The sequence below is a fragment of the Tyto alba genome, unplaced genomic scaffold, assembly GCF_018691265.1.
Source record: "Tyto alba isolate M040663 unplaced genomic scaffold, T.alba_DEE_v4.0 Super-Scaffold_3, whole genome shotgun sequence".
Classification (NCBI taxonomy): Eukaryota; Metazoa; Chordata; class Aves; order Strigiformes; family Tytonidae; genus Tyto; species Tyto alba.
The window spans coordinates 12138653-12155347 of NW_024881304.1; the positions used below are offsets into that span (position 1 = coordinate 12138653).

Genomic DNA, 16695 nt, shown 5'->3' on the forward strand with positions numbered 1-16695 from the left:
ATTTACACCAGGTGAAGACACGGCTTTTTTAACACCAAAAAATGGGTCCAGACCACCAACCCTGGGGAAGGTGTGTGGTGTGCAGGAGATGCTCCTCCATCAGCTTTCCCCGCCCACCGAAACCATGTCAGGGATGGGCCTCAGCTGGTTCTTGTGCATTTATTGCAAGACTAGTTAAATGAAAATCAAGTTTTCTACTCACAATTGACCAATGCTCCGTAAGAGCAAAAAACATACACATGAGACTCTTCCCTTTGGATGAATACTTCCATTTATTCCAACTGGAAAAAACATATTTTTTTTTTAAATATACTTAAGTGTAATTTCTTTTTTTTTTTGTTTCTTTTTCATTTTAAAGGAATAATAATTATCACATTGTCCTTTACAAACAACAAAAAAATTCCTAGCAATAGTCTGTGGTATGGAGACATCCATCTTCAAGATTTTTCTGCATCTGCTGCTTTGAGTAGGCAACGGGGTGTCCCCATCAGCGGGACCCTCCCCCTCGGGGTGCAGGGCAGGGGCCGGCTTGGCGGAGGTGCAGGGGCACCCCGAGATGCCGGCAGCGCGTGGGGCGAGGGCGATGCAGCCAGTTAAGCCTCCCAGCCCTCCTGCAGCTCAAATCCCAGCTTTGCCTTAACACCCTCAGGCGCTAATCCGCATCTTTGGGGTGCCAAGAGCCCCTTTTGTAACCCTGCTTCTTCCCGGGAAGCACGGGGACAACCAGCGCTGGCTTGCAACCCTCCGGCGCATCCGCCGGGATGCACCGCGATGGCAGAACCTCAATGGTTTAAAGCGTACAGAGAACAAACTCACATCCACCATAATACAATACAGCTGAGCCCTATTTATAGAACACTCTGCCACGGCGAGGCTGCCGTGGGGCTGTCCTAGCTCCGCGGGAGGGGGCTGAGCCCACCCGGGACACGAGCTCCCCCCGCCACAAGCGGCCTCGGAGGGGCGAGGGTGTCTCGCCAGGGCAGGATCAGGCCCACGGGGAGCAGTTTGCAGTCGTTCTCTTATGTGGTAGGCAGTAGGCAATATTGAGACTTCCACTTGGTAATGAACAGCAGTTAACATAACCCAGGAGACTAGAGCACCATAAGACAAGTCTATATTCAAAACAACGTCATGCTGACATCACACAATTGCACCATTTACACTTTTATTTACTCCAAATAATAGTTCAATGTTGAGTAACTTCAGCGTTCTCTACAGAGGTGTAAAATTCCTTCTCCGGCTTTGGTCATTTACAACGTTGCAGACATTTGGTAGTTCTGTTCTTTCCTATTTAATAATAATAATACTAATAATAATAAAAAAAAAAAGTCCCTTTTGCAGCTGTCAGGATTCCTGTATCTGATTGATAGAGCATACCTGCAAATCACAGGCATGAGCAGACTTCAGAATGCCACCAAGGCCTCTTCAAGATTTAATGAATCAGAAAATGTTCTCTTTATTTACCAGGATCAAAACAAATGATCAGAAAAAAGGGTTAAAAAACCCCAACCCTCAAAACAAATGACAACTCAAACTTTCACTGATATACCTAAGAAATCTGATGATGAAATGGAAGGAGGGGGGTCCAAAGTACTGTTTGGTTAGCTCTGGCTGAAAACAATTCTGAATGTGCATGCATTTTTCCCAGTGACTTCTAAGATATAGAAATTCCTCTGATATTACAAAATACAAAAATATTTTCTCCAAACTCTCATTTACATTGCATTTACAACAATCATGGAAATAACTTAGGCTCCCACACTGTCCGAGAGACAAATTACCTACCAACATGGCTAATGGAAAACAAAAATGTGGTGGAAAGCAAAAGCTACCGGCAAACTGATGATTAGAGTCAACAGTGGTAACCAAAACATACAGACAAACGGAACTCGAAAGGGTAGCAGTATTTGGGAGAAACAGGGAAAACTACTGGGTAAATATTACAGGTTAAAGTGAACTTTTCATTATTTTTTTTTTTTCTCCAAAGTAAGATGTGCAAAATATATTCAACGGTGCCCAGGATTATGACTATTTATAGAAGCCAGTCTACAACCTTCTTAGCCCTACTCTTCAGGTCTTTTTTGTTACAATAAAAGCGCTTACATGATCTTAAACAGTGCAAGTTTGTGAGTGAATTTACATTCTGCCAAGGTGCCTAGCAAGGATGCCATTAGGATATGATACAGTTTTTGCTCTTCTGTCTTTTCCGGCTGTGCAACTGTTCCCTGCCACCCAGCGTGGAAGACTTGGGCATGCTGTACGAGCCGTACTTGTGCAGGAGCTCCTCGCTGGTCACGTACCGGAGCCGGGCGGGTTGGGGAATCGGCTCCCCGAGGAAATAGCCCTCGTTGTCGGACTCGGAAGAGGAGGAGCAGGTCGAGCACCAGTCGTATTCGGCGAAGTAGGGCCCCCATCTCTCGCCCAAGTGGTTCTGCAAGGCGAGATCCGACACCGTCCGGGGACAGTGGCCGTAGATGTCCCTGCGGGGACCCTGCTCCACCGCCTCTCTGCAGCTCCTCTGGTGCATGAACTGGTCGTAGTCTTCCCTGGCTCGGAGCGAGGGTCTCTCCTTCAGCCGGCAGCACTGCTCGCTGGCCAGGTGCAGGGCGTTATCCGACCGGGAACGTCGAGACCGCCGGGGCCGGTGCGGGCGGTAATGCCGATCATCATCCCGGAGGTTAGTTCGCCGGCGTGTGCGCTCGCTCATGGGGGCATGCCTCGAGCCCTCCTGAGCCCCCAGCTTGCCCCCGGGCACCCCGCTACCATAGTCGAAGCTCTGGTGCATCCGCCCATGCGACGGCCGCTCTCGGTACGCGAGGGGGCTGGCGAGGTTGTGCAGGTTCGGCTCCATGTCCTGGTACTGCTGCACCGACAGCAGGCTGCGGACGGACTCGGCGCTTCGAAATTGCACGGAGGAGTTCAGAGTCCCCATGTTGCTCATCTTCTCCGAGACGTTCATGCCCGAGTCTTTGCTCAGGTCAGGCATCGAGAACCTGGAGAGATGCTCCTGGCGCTTGGCTCCACCATCTGCAGAGAGGCCTTTGCAGGGAAAGGAAGCAAAAAAAGAGTTAAAAAGGAGACTATTCTATCAGCAGAGATGCAGGGAGAAGGCTGGATTTGGCCCAAGACTTTTGCTTTAAAAAATAGCTCAGTGGTTTAGATGCTGTCCTGAAGAGCCCTTCAAGAGGATGATGATATTTTAATTTTTTTTTTTTTTTTTTTTTTTTTTTTTTTTTTTTAAAGAGCAGGCAGTTCCTCCTTTGGGGAAATCACACCAATTTAAGGTGTTTTGAGTTGAACTCCAAGTTGCTTTTCACGACTTCCTTCCCCATATGTCTATGCTGTCTGTAACTTGATAGGAATAACTAGAGATGCCAGTGAGAAATTATGCGTCAGAGGTAACCTGAGGCCTCCTGCACGCTGAGATAACTAGGGTGCCATGATCTGGCACCCACATCTTGTGCAACAATGACATGTTTTGAAGGACTCAACAGCATCAGGGGCAGATGAAAATGGGGCCACTGACTAATTGAGGCTAGTCACCACGCTGCATCGCACAGGTCCCCTGAATGACACCCATGGGAGGACCGAAGGCACAGCCTTGGTCATGTACATGAAGTCAGGTTTCCCAAGAGGCAAGGGAACACCCAAGCCCTGGAGGGTCTGCTGGAGCTCCCCATAAGTAGTGGGACAGTGGGAAGGTCAGGCTATCCCTGCAGATATCCAGGGAGCTGCACATGGGCAGGAGCCAGGAACATCAGCTCCAGCTCGATGGGCTGCCCTGCTTGGGAAGGTGGCCACTGAGTCTCTCCCATCTGCCAGCCAGCCCTGAGCTCCTGCAAGCTGCCTTCCTCCAGCCCAGAAAACCTTCACCCGGCAGCAGAGAAGCAGGGTGTCTGCTCAGCACGTGCCCATCAATGAGAAACTCAACGCACCCCATGTCGCCCTAGTCCTTGGCCTGTTTTCTCCATGTTTTCTATCTATTTTCTGACTATCTCCATGTTGGCTTGACAACTGGCAGCACTCAGCGCTTGCATTTCAAGCTCAGGACAACGTGTTTCGCAAGCTATTTCAAAGGAAATCCATTTCATCCCAAATCAAACGCAGAGTGTTTGCTTTGGCGCTCTTCTCGCCATCCCTCTCCGACAACCTCCCCGTGCAGACCAAAGGCGGAGAGCTGTGCACCATCAGCAGGATTTTCAACATGACGCACAGGCCTTATGCAATCACCGAGAATTTATGACTTTGTAAATTAATTAAAAAAACCAACAACCCAGCCCTCAATGCAAGAATAAACTTCTTTTTCCCTTAACAAAAGCTGCTTACATTTCATCGAGAGCTCAGCTCCTTCGGCATTAGCTGCTGCCTGCCAAACCTGAACAAGAACAAGGGCTGCTGTTGCTAACCCCACTCATGAGCTGCTTCAGGGTTTCTTTGGACTCAGATTTAAAAAGATCAACACATCCTGCAAAGATGGGCAAGGTTTTCCAAATACTCCCCTCGGTGGCACCAGGGAGAGCGTTAGGGCTTGAGCACAAGCCATTGCTGGGTCTCACATGATTTGGCTTTCCTCGCTGAGTTCTAGCTGCCACAGCCATTTCTCTCTGCTCCTTTGCTTTTCCACTGTTAGTGGGAATATTCCTGGAGTTTATGATTACAGAGGAAGGTAAAGCAAAATTGATTCCTGAATGCCGCAGGAAGAGGGAGAGGCTGGGTTAAAAAAAATGTTAAAGCCATGTTTTGTTTCAAAAACGACACACTTTTCAAGCCAGCTTCATGACTTCTTTTTCCTGATCTCAAGTGAGCTAACCCAACAATGGTGACCACCTTTTGGAAAAAGTCCCCAGAGGGCCTCCCCATCCTTTCCAAGGACCTGCCCTCCTGCCCTCCCCGCTCCCGTCATGGGAGTGAGCGATTCCCAGCACACCCCACCTCCCCGCTGGAGCCGTGATCTTCCGCCTTTGATCCCGGTGATGCCCTTTGCCACACCAGGCACTGCTCCCCATGTGCCTCCTGTGCCACCACTGAGGAGCCCAGCAGCACCCCCGGGGGGAAAAGCAACTCAGTAACATGCACAAAGACCTCCCAAACAGCCAAAATAACAGTGGGATCGCCAGTGGAGCTGATCCGCATGTGAATCATGGCCGCTGACAGCTGAATGTGGCCTTAATCAGATCTGTCAGACAATAGCTGACGCCAAAGAAAATGAGCCCTTGGTGACATTTATGCAACCCTTCGTTAAGAGAACTGGCTCAGCTCCGAAATAAGAACGAGTGACAGCAGCGCTGTGCAGGAATACAGCTCCAAACACCACAGGATGCTTCTGTGGTGTCAGCAAATTGATTTTGGCAGCACTGTTTGAAAGGGGCCAACCTCGTCCCGCCTCGTACGGGCTCGGGGCGAGACGGTGCTTGCCCCCAGCATACAGCCAGCCGCACCGGATGGCACCCATGGGTCTCAGCTCTCCCAGCACAGCCATCTCTCTCCTACGGTCCTGTATCCAGTGAGAATAAAAATGAACATCTGGGGAGAGGCTCCGGAGACATGGAAGGAGTGAAACAGTATTTTCAAATTAAGTGAGACTTATCTGCATCCTCCACATCAAGCAGGAGCATTACATGCAGCCGTGGTGGCCAAGAGGGACGACCTGCAATGAGACCTCTGCTTCTTTTTGCTGGAAGTAAAGCGAGCCACGATAAATGGGGGGCTCTGGCTCTGGGAAAGACAGAGCCAGCATTTAACAGGTTTAGTTTACACAGGAGGGGGGTCTCAAGCCCCCTGCACACACCTGCAGGAGACATTGTAAGTGATTTTGTCTTTTCCTTTTCTAAGTGCTGGTCAGCACAGGGAGCAGCAATTCCAGACGAGGAGCCTGCAATGCACGTACAGCTCATGCTTGGAGCGCAAGGTTTAATCAGCGATTATTAGGTCCAGGGGATGTTTCTGGCTGTTCATCCAGACAGCCTGATTATAATTAAGCACACGCATTTTAAGATCTTGAATCGCTGCAAAAATGTCAATTGTAAGAGGAATCCAGCACGGAGCACGTACACCACCATCACCAGCACACGGAGCTCAGGGCGTGATGGAGCCCGTGCTCGGGAGGCTGCAGCAAAGCCACCCTGAGACCCAGCGGCTTCATTTCTCCATATGTCAGAGTGGGAAACTCTCCTTGCTGAGGGCCAAATGCATTTTCCCAGGCACATTTGTCAGGCTGCACGTGCACAAGCCTTTTTTTGGGAGCCACACTGGCAAATAACCCCTCAAGCAGTGCGGCCAGGGGCCAGGGCAACTTTGTTTTATCTGCTCACAGCAGCAGCAAAGGATTTCTTCTCCTCACTCAGGAGAAAAGCTGTGCTTTTCCAGCATCACTGAAGGCATCGATTGCTCCACACAGCTCTTACGGTGCCCAGAGCAGGCTGAGGTCGAGTACCAGGTTGAGAATGCAACTTCTAACCCAGGCAAATCACAAAGATGACTCCAGGCTTAACTTTACATTTACACCAATGCAAGGTGTAAATGAGTGGGGGTTAGGCCCAGATTAGTCTTTCAAAGCTTCCTAAATGATCCTGCCCCTCTTTGCAGAGCTGCAAAACCTCAGCAAGGCATAGCAGGAGCAAGCCAGGAGTGTTCCAGTCTGACCACAGAGACTTCAGAGGACAGCAGTAATCATTTGTCTAAAAAATTTCATCTAGAAAATATAATCTAGGAATAAAGTTTGAAAGAGCAGGGGTTGTTTAGTCTAGAGAAGGCTGAAGGGGATATCATAACATCCTTCAAATGTGGAAAAAAATGCTTGCAAAGAGGAGGGGAATACATTGTTCTCCAGGTCTGCTGAACTCCTGCAAGGAAAATTTCAGCTTGGAGAAGAAGAAAACTCTTCCTGTGCAATCACAGCAGAAGACAGCCGGGGCAGGCTCTGGCACCGGAGGGTTTCCTGGGCACCCAAAGGCAGTGGATGCCCGGGCACAGGCAGGGTGGCTCTAGGTCTCTGGTCCTGTGCTGCCCTGGACAGGGCGAAGGTGGCACCGACCCTCCTCTCCTGCGGTCATTTGCCATTTCAGAGCTACACCAGTGCACTGAGGCCCAATCTTCTTGAATTACCAGTATTTATTTACAGCAACTCTAGCTCCCTCTTAATGAAGTGTTTCATCTGAGAACACAGCTAATAACCTGAGCGAGCCCTAATCTGGAAGAAAGAGAGCGCGACGGGAGAACCCACCATGCAGCGGTGATTTTTTTTCTAACAAGGAAACCTGAGAATCTGTTTCCCAAGGCCATCCAGGGGAGCAGGAGCCCTGCTCTGGCCCAGGATGGTTGTTACCACACCACCAAACCCTTTCCAGGGTTGAAAACCCGGGGGGTGATGTGCTGACCCCACCAGACCTTCCTTCTGCACAATGATGCTCTGAGACACCGAGCACATCCGTCGGCGGCTACCCCAGGGGGTCCTGCACTGGAAGAGGAGAGATGGCATCTGCTGCTGCCAGCGCGGTGCATCGGCTGGTGGCCGTCCTGCGGCCAGAATAGAGCCAGCACCGCGGCGCACGTGGACACAGCAGGTTATTTTGCTGCCGTTCTCCACTGCGTGGGGCTGCCAGGCTCAATATTTCACCCCGGAGCCATGGAAACGCACGCCTTTCGGATGAGCACGAGCGAAAGCTGTAGCTCGTCTGCGGGCGTTCGATATAAAACTCAAGCTGGCTATGGTGCCGGGAACACAAAGCAGGCTTCTGGTTGACATTAAGGTTTGCTAAGAACATGCTGTACGATCCCCTCTGAAATCCTTCCCCCACCCCTATTAAGAACCATGTTTATCCCATAAAACATTACCAAGGGAAATAACAACTGAATAAGCAAAGCGACGGCACAGAGATATTCCTCATGAGCATCACCTCTACAACCTTGCCACAACAAAGCACTCAGAGGCGCTTAAATCTCACTGTGTGCTTTGCTAAACCGGGGCTGCAAGTTGCATTAATTATGAATTATTAAACCACTTGGCAAATGACAGCCGAGGGGCCGCAGAGAGCACGTAGGCTGGGTGTGAGGCTGGGATTGAAGCCCCCCCCCCATGCGGGGAAGCAGCTCCCAGCCCCCATTAAACTCCTCACAAAGATGGGCCAACATGGGGTGAGGCCCCGCCACAGCCAGCACCCCACTGCACCCTGCTGCAGAGATAGCATCGCAAAAACCCCTGACTTCAGATAGTGCAAACAAACAGGGCTATGCTGACGCTTGCTTCTTGCCTTTACATTTATCAGAGCGTACACATATACCTGTGCATTGCAGTCCTCACCAGCTGATACCCATATAGGTGCCAGCCAGTCTTTAAGTGCAGCTATAGAGGCACAGGAGGGGACAGTATGGCATCTCCCATGTCCAGCCCGCTGTGTCTGAGCCTTCTCTCTGCCATAGCACCAGGCAGACACACACTCACCACCCCTGAAACAGGATTTGTTTCAAGTTCAACCCTGAGAACTAAAAAGGAACTCAAGGAGAAACAGCCTGCCCAGGGCTTTGTTTATAGCTCAGCCTTGTCTCACTTCTGAGTGACCTCGGGGCGTGCAGAAATAAAGCAGAACTCTTATGTAAGTGGAAATTGTGGAAAGTAAACAATTTGGGGGAAAGCAGAGTGCTTGGCCAAGTGGTCACAGTCCCGCCAGCCTCCCACAGCGTGCCATCCCAAGGTGTCAGGGTGTACATCCCAACTGAGCAGTCCCTCTGTCCAGCTCACTGAAAGAAGTCCCTGCACGGGTGCTGCCTGGGAAAGTGGTTGGATTTTACCCTAGAAGCACCCCTGAAGCCCCCATCATCGGCACCACCAGCTCCTATGCCCTCCCCAGCCAAAAGGGGGAAAGAAGCACCCGTGGGATGCAGTGCCACTGTGGATACAGGGATGGGGACCAACTCCCGGACAGCTCACCCTCCGTTGCCATCCCTGAGGGTGTTCAGGAGCTGCCTCCAAACCCTTGGTGCAGGGAAGGCTGGGCCACTGAATGCTTCTCTGGAAAATAAACCCTGTCCCTGAGAAGCAGGGCTTTTTCTTCCCACCTCAACCTTTCATCTCCTCCCCAGGCAGAGGAAGAAGAGGGGACTTGAGACAGACGATGCCGTCAGGTCACTCTGCAACTCAGATGTGCAGGGGTCAGCACTGACCCACGTGTGTATTCCTATGTTTTTTCTCTCTGCTTTCTGGGTATATCACAGTTGCTGTTTAGTCCTGGAAAAGCAAGCTATTTGGGGCCTTCGGGCATCTCACAATACAGATGGCAGGAGAAATGTGTGCCATCCATGTGAAATCACATTCTGCCCTGTCACAGCACCAGCGTAACATCTTTCTTCCCTGGATTTATGACTGTGACAGATGAAGCTGTTACCCTCACCCAAACTCATTTTCTCAAGGAATACTTAAAATCTATTTCTCCTTTTGCATATGACAGTGTCACTATTCAACATGACTTCTACCTCCAAAGCACTCTTGCTCTCTGCAAGCTGCACATAAAGAGACTGTTCCCAGAGAATAACATTTAGCCCGCAGGTACTTTCTTAAGTGGGCTATTTGACCAGCTGGCATTTTGTGGAAATGACTGCTTGGAATCAGCAAAGATCAGCTCTTGATTTCTAATTCAGCTGCTAGGCACATACAGCGCCTGCAAAATCTTTTTAGAGGGCAAATCAAGCACAAGCAGAGCAAGGCAGAGCACAAGCACAGGGAGCAGGGCTCTGACGGACAGAGTATCTTCTGGGAAGTGATTAACCTCTGTTAGATCAGGCTCTTCCTCATGAGAAAAGCTTCCTGGACAAACTCCATCTTAGCATTGCTTAATAAAGGGAGTTATAGGGTAAACATTGCTACAGCATCCACTGTTTTGTATTGTTGCTAATGCCATTAAAAAAAAAAAAAAAAAAAAAAAAGGAAAGCAAAAGCAGCCAAAGGAAATAAAAAATAAAAGATAATATAAAATCAGCAAAAAATGAGCTCTCTCTTGGAAAATGTACAGGGAAATATTTTTTGCTCTTTGCCCCTCCCTCTAATGGCCATGTTGGGCGGGAGGAGGACCCTGTCTCCAAGAAGTTGTGGTGGATCGGAGTCTGTTGTAGACTTCAGCTACTTCAGCTGATGGCAGAAAAGGGATTTTCAAACAGAAACATGAGAGGAAAAGAGAGATGCCCTCCACCACCAGGCAACTCCGTCCTTTGCCAGTGGATGTGTTTAAATCACATCAGCGTTTGTGGCGATTACATCAGCACAAAACAGGATGGCAGACACACTCCCATCTAATTCAAACCCTGAAACAGGGCACTAGGAGGGTCACAGCCACCTCTGCAGCTCAGGTGTCTGCTGGTGCACTGCTAGCCATGGTGAGACACATTTGAGCACTGTACGGGCAAGTGCCCAGGATTAACACGGTGTCACACCTCTTTACAAACCCAAGAGGAATTAGCTTTAAACCAATTAAGTAGAGCCTGGTTGGTAACGTGAAAACCTGGGGTCCCAAAGCAGACTTGGGGTCATGCAGATCTTGACCCACCCAATGGGTGACCCCTGGTCTGGCGCTGAATGCATTACAAATATTATAGGGACAACATCTGTTCACAGGAGGCAGCCTTCTGGCCAGGGGACAAGGACTACTGCTGCACACCCTGTGAGTTATCTGCTTTTACTGATGTCTCCAGTTAATTAGTAGTTAAGTTGTAATAGAAACATCACAGCAAAAACTGCCAGGGAGGGACCAGCTTTTAACATGTAATCTGCAGGTCAGGGACTGTTTGCCCTTCAGCTCCCTATAAAAAAAAAAAGAACATTTTCAGCAATGCTGTAAAAAGTTATACGGATGCAGCGTTAATTATTTTACTTTATAAGGTGGAGCAACTGTGCAGCATCAGTAGCTCAAAGGGACCTTGCATGTGGGCGCCCGGGAGTTTCTTGCAAAGCAGAGCTGGGGTATGCAGGGTGGGGGGCATGGGGTGAGCTGGACCCTGGGCTGTGTTGGGGGGAGCTTTGTGGGGTGCTTGCTGGGCAGCTTGCTCGGCTGTGGCAGGGAGTGCAGGGATGGGAAAAGCCAGTGCTGTGCCCAGACACCACCTGCCCAAAAACCTCCTCTCCCGCAAACCTTGTCCAGGTCACTGAATCTCCCTGTCCTCAAAATGCTGCCAATTAAATGGGATGATAATCGTGTCCTCCATAATTGCACACATGGCTGTGGGGGGAGCTGCCTGTTACTGCTGCAGTGACCCTCAGCTTGCGCTGAGTCAGGTCCCAGACCAAGGAAAATTATTAGAATCTTACACATTAATAAAAAAGTTATCATCTCGCTCTGCTTAAATTTGTTGCAAGCCTCATCACGCTGAGCATCTGCTCCAGAAAGCAGGAAAGAAGCGAGTCATTAAGGCAGGCACTGCCCGTAAGGAAATTCATACTTTGGCTATGTATGGAGGACAGATACCTTTGGAAGGTCTCTCTCCCAGGATTTTAAAAAGGGCTTTCTAAAATGAAGGACAGAATGATTTTCACTCTAATATGAAGGCCTTGCTACGTTTCCTGTCTCTTGACCTGTATCCCAATAACCTGTTACACTTCAGCTCCAAAGCATGCAACCACCCCTCCAATACTCAGGGATTGCTCATCCGAACTTGGTGTTGCTCAAGACTCTTTGTACTGATGGGGTTTACACAACATGAGTTTTCAGGAATGCAAGTGGCTTTGGAAACATGAAGCTTTGTTTAGGGAAACCTTGGTTTGGAGAGCAATTCCCACCTCCCTTGCCATTTCACATCTATTTTTCCTCCGTGTATATCTGAGGCTGTTTGAGCAAAATCCTCTCCACCTCATTAGCTTCTCCTCTCCGCCTCTGCTTTATCACTTGCCGGTTAGGGAGATCCTGGCTGAGCACAGAGATCATTTCACATCTTGGCACGAGGCTGGCAACTTCCCTAAACAAACACACCGAAACCCAGGAGTGGGGCGAGGAGGCACTGGAGTAGCAGAGCAAACCCGTCCGTCCAGGCGGGCAGAGCACAGAGCTCGGGTCGGCGATGCTCACCAGCGCATCCCCACCACCCACTGCCAGCATCCCACGGAGGGGGCCCTCAGGACTGGGGCCAAACACCCTGCAGGGTTGTTCACTCACTGCCAGTGACAGCAAGACAGACAGACTCCATTTTGCAGGGGGCAGGTGCAGGACCTGTCCGAATCTAAGCAATGCTTGGCTGGAACAGAGAAAAGCTGGGGGAGCAGCAAAGAAAAAGCAAGGCAGTATTTCTGGCTAGAAAACCAGGCTTGGTGTTTTCTTTTCTGTGAAGTTTTCTTCTGAGGGACTCAGAAGCGAGTGACAGCTGTGCCAAACGAGCGCAGCCGTCTGATAATACAAACTACAGCAGGAGGACGGTGTGCGCAGGGGGCTGAGCTTCCCCAGCGCTGAGCTGTGGACCAGAGCCCTGCCACAGACACGTCCGTGCACGCACACCCATCCCCGCAGCCACAAAATGAAACCCAAACATGTCTGGGGTGAGAGGGCTAAGAAATATTACCCTGGGATGCGCTCACGAAAAACGGGCTCAGCCTGATGGGACAAGCATCTCGCCCGGCTTTTCCCTCCAACTTCTACGAGTGGACTGGGGAAGAGGAGAAAAAGAGCTGTGCACAGAGGGGCAGGAATTTAACTAATCATGTGCTTGAGGACTGCTTAACATGCAAAAGGGGTTAACTGGGCCCATTTTAAAGCATTCAAAAATATTTTTATCCTGCAAGGGCAGCTGACAGCAGTCCTTCAATCACTGAAGGGTGGAATCTGCCTCTGCGTTAGCAGCTGGACTTGATTTTCTCCCCCTCTTCACAAAAAGGAGGATTAAAGAGCTTGAAAATATTTGTTTTGAGCTACACAGAAAGGCCAGCCATCTATAAAGCCTCGCGTTTGGCAAACAAGCGAGCAAAGCAGGAGGGGCTGCCAGGCACACCGGGGGTGGGCAGGCAAGCCCATGGCACTGAGTGGTGGTCCCCAAGCTGCTGGTCACCCCCGTAAATGGGAAGACAGCTGCTGTGGCACTGACTTGGAGCACAAGGGACCCCATCGTATGGAGGAGGTCCCGGGGTGGCCGCAGGGTGACAGGAGCAGGGGTGACGTACCTGTTGCGTTGGAGAGCGCGAGGGACTCCATGGAGCCGCGGGGAGTCTGCTCGGTGGGCGTCAGGTCTTCTGTGAACTTGAGGGCGTTGATGGGGTGCCGGGTGCGGCACTGTGGCGTTGGCATCCCGCCTTCCTCTTCCTCTTCGTACTTGGGGACTTTAAGACTTCCTCTGGTCTCGGGGAAGCTCTGGTTGGACATGTCGCTGTAGCTCTCCTGTGAGCGAAGCCTCCCCGAGTAGTAATCCTCTCTGCAGTCCTGGATGAAGCTGCCGCCGTGGCTCTTCATTGCCAGCGAGGAGCTCCTCTTTGGGTTGCTGAAATGTTTCGCCCATAAATCCGGCTGCGAGCCCGGGACCTGGCTGGGGTTATAGGAGGTCCTTATGTTGCACTGGCTGAGAAGCTGCAAAGGGCTTTGGGATTGACTTTGCTCCATTTTGGTCCCGTAGTGATAGAGCTCGTCCCGGCTCCTCCACAAGTGCTCCCTGTTGAGGCTCGGCGTCTGGCTGGCCAGGCTCAGCAAATCCATCTGCAGGGACAGCGGGTCCACGTCGGTGGAGAGGCGGTTGGAGGTGACTTGGAGCTGGTTGCACGGGCTGCGTGCCCCCTCCTCGCCTTTCCCCTTGTTCTTGCCGATCTTGGCACTGCGGCGGGACTCCTTGGCTCGGGCGCTCTGGAAAGCCGAGTCGGAGGAGTCGGAGCCGTTGGGGTCGTCGCCGACGCTGCAGGCCCTGGAGCAGAAGATCTGCCCCTGCTTGGGCAGGAAGGGCCGTCCCAGCAGGGACTTCTTGCACTGGGCACAGCAGAAGCAGGTCTCGGTGGCGTGCCAGTGCTGGCCGTCGTACGTCATCTGGCCCTGGTCGATACCTTGAGGGGGAAGATGCACAGCGTCAGAGGCAGCCTGTGCACATCACTTAACACATGCAGCCCCTACAAATGACATGCACCCAGGCATGCTCCCGAAAGCCCTTCAGCAGGGTTTTTCCGACACGTGAAGTTAAGCCCATTTCTAATTCTTTGCAGGCTGTCGGGATCTGCTTGGGAGTTACTCAGTGTTGGGAAAGGCAGCAGAACCAAGCCTCAAGCTATTTCATATTAAATGGGGATATTTCCGATCATAAAGCAAAGGAATGCAAGAAGTTCTCCATAAAGTCCTTGAAGTCAAAGCAATAATATGCTGCCTATTAAAAAAAAAAAAAAAAAATCCTCCAACTGAACCATAATGAGGAATTTGTGCTGCGTTGTTTAAGTATGCAGCAGAACATATGACATCCCTGCCCCTTGGTTCTACCATGGCCCCATCCTAACTTTATTTTGGTTACTGGGGCTCCTTCTCCAAAAGGGAGCAGAAAGAGCTGGCCCTAAGGATCTGAGCACACACATTTGCCTTGCACCCAGCCAAATTTTCCAGGTTGCACCACCACCCCCCCTTGGGTTAAGTAAAGGAATTGATGCAGAGAGTTTGTCCCCCCCACAGCAAAACACTGGGGAGCACATGCCTGCTGCACACACATCGTTCTTCGTCACAGCTGTGAGCAAAGCTCCCGAGCTTTCAATTATAACGTTTATTCACTTGTTTAAGCTGCTGTTCACGGCAAAAACCCCCATTACCTGAGAAACTGCCATGCACGGTGTGGGCTGGCCGGCACGGTGGGGTGCTGCACCGCACGTGTGCACCGCGTGTGCTTGCACACCCGCCGCAGTCGCATCTCTGGGGGGGCCGAATGCTGCTGGATATTTTGCAAATGAACAGAACGCTAACAGTCCATTTTATTCCAAGCTAGATTTGGTTTAATGTAATTGTTTTGTTTTGTTTTTTTTTTTCCTTCCCTTATAATGAGCTGCTTTTATATAGACTGGGGGGCTACGATTGTGGACAAGAGACAAGACGGTGGGTGGGATTTTATCAGCTCCTTTTCCAATGCCCTGAAGCCATCTCAAAGAGGAAGAAGCACAGCCTACTTATTCTGTCCTTGGCTACCTAACCCAAGCCTTACAAGTCTTAAGCACACGCTTAGCTCTGATTGATGTGGCTCTCAAGCACAACGCTTAGTGACTACTATGAACAATTTGCAGCAAAATGGCTGCAGTCCCTCCTTTGCTAGAAATGTGCAGATATGCATCAAAACAGGCATTTTGCCCTGAAAACCTGACAGTCAGCAGGCTCCAGCCAGCCGGCCAGAGGGGAGGACAGCAGATGGGGGAAGCACAAGAGAAGGGAGCATGCGGGAAGCATTAACAGCTGCTTCTTCACCGCTCTGCAGCTGAGCTTTCGGGAAGGATGTGCTGCAGGTCACAGCAAATGCGTCCTCCAAGTGCTTCACTGAAGCCCTGAATCTTCCTCCCCGTGCCATATGGCCACTGCACAAGAGCAAAATGGTTGTTTGTTTTGTTTTGTTTTTGTTTTTTTTTTTTTTTTTTTCTCTTCCTGCAGTTTATGAATTATTTGAACATGTGAGCTCACCTCCACGGACAAAGAAAGGGCTGCCTGCCCACCCGCAAGCGAATGCTCAGCCAAGTGGCAAACAGGATCAAGGACAGCAGTGAGGTGGCTTCCCAACCCACCCGGCTTGCCACCCCCTGAGTGCTGAGGGGACAGCTAACCCCCAGAATAAAGTAGATTTTCAATCTCTGTTCTAGAAACGTAGCTTGACTCTGATGCATTATTTCTTTCTGCAAACAATAATGATGAATGAACAAGCATCTTTCCTGTCAGTAGTTCATTAACTCATGCGACCCTTTGGCAAGCTTGGTTGGGAAAAATCTGAGTCAAAGAGCCAAGCTGTCTACAGGAAAATCAGAATTAAAGGAAAAAAAGTGTGCATTATATTAGGCTAGAGAAAGCTTTCACTAGTTGCAACAGCTCCTGAGGTTCCTCTCTGATAGTCCTCCTCTCTCTGACCACAGAAAGGGATAAACAGTGGTTTAACCAAACAAATTACCATGCTAGCTCCTTGGCAGGATGCGAGAGGGGCACGAGCCTCTTTGGATTCCACAGGGCTGGAGCAGACCCCAGCCACAGGCAGTCCTGCCCACAGCCCCAAGTCATTGTCAAAGACTTAATGCAACAGCTTTTGTTGCCAGAAAGACCTTCCAAGTCGAGGTTTTCTCCGGTCCCCTCCCGCCCCGCGGCCGAGGCAGCGGCACATACCGATGTGCTGGGCGCAGGTGTCGCAGTACTCGGCGTAGAGGGACTCGAAGCAGCTGCAGCAGTAGGGCCTGCCATCCTTCATGATGTACCGCTGGCCCCCCAGCACCGTCTCGCATTCAAAGCAGCAGAAATGCTTCATGTGCCAGTGCCGCCCTTCGGCCTCGGTGCATTCGTCGGCAAAAATGATCTGGGGAGGGCAGGGAGCAAACACAAGCGGGGAGCAGAGTCGGTCAGAAAGGGGATCTGGGATGCAGGCAGCAGCCTTTTCATCTCCTGCCCTTTCCTAGCAGCTGTGCCCCTTTGTTCATTTAACCTCCAAATTTTACAGCTAACCCCCCCGTCCTGCATGGGAAACTCCTGTTGGTTTGGCTTGCGGCAGGGGCACCCATCACTTCTTAAGGAAATCCATTAAAATGTA

At 50.6% G+C, this 16695-nt stretch overlaps 1 protein-coding gene across 5 annotated transcripts in view; it reads right to left on the reverse strand.

Moving 5' to 3' along the window:
* Positions 1 to 253: 253 nt before the first annotated feature.
* The window catches only part of PRICKLE2 (prickle planar cell polarity protein 2), a 108655-nt gene continuing 92213 nt past the window's right edge, over positions 254 to 16695 (reverse strand). For all 5 annotated transcript variants that reach the window (XM_042799508.1, XM_032985653.2, XM_032985652.2 and 2 more), the window contains 3 exons: positions 16278 to 16464; positions 13130 to 13993; positions 254 to 3039 (listed from right to left, as the gene is read on the reverse strand). In XM_042799508.1, the coding sequence (XP_042655442.1) occupies positions 2171 to 3039; positions 13130 to 13993; positions 16278 to 16464 (1920 nt within the window). In that variant the 3' untranslated portion in view covers positions 254 to 2170. The remainder of the gene's footprint in view (positions 3040 to 13129; positions 13994 to 16277; positions 16465 to 16695) is intronic.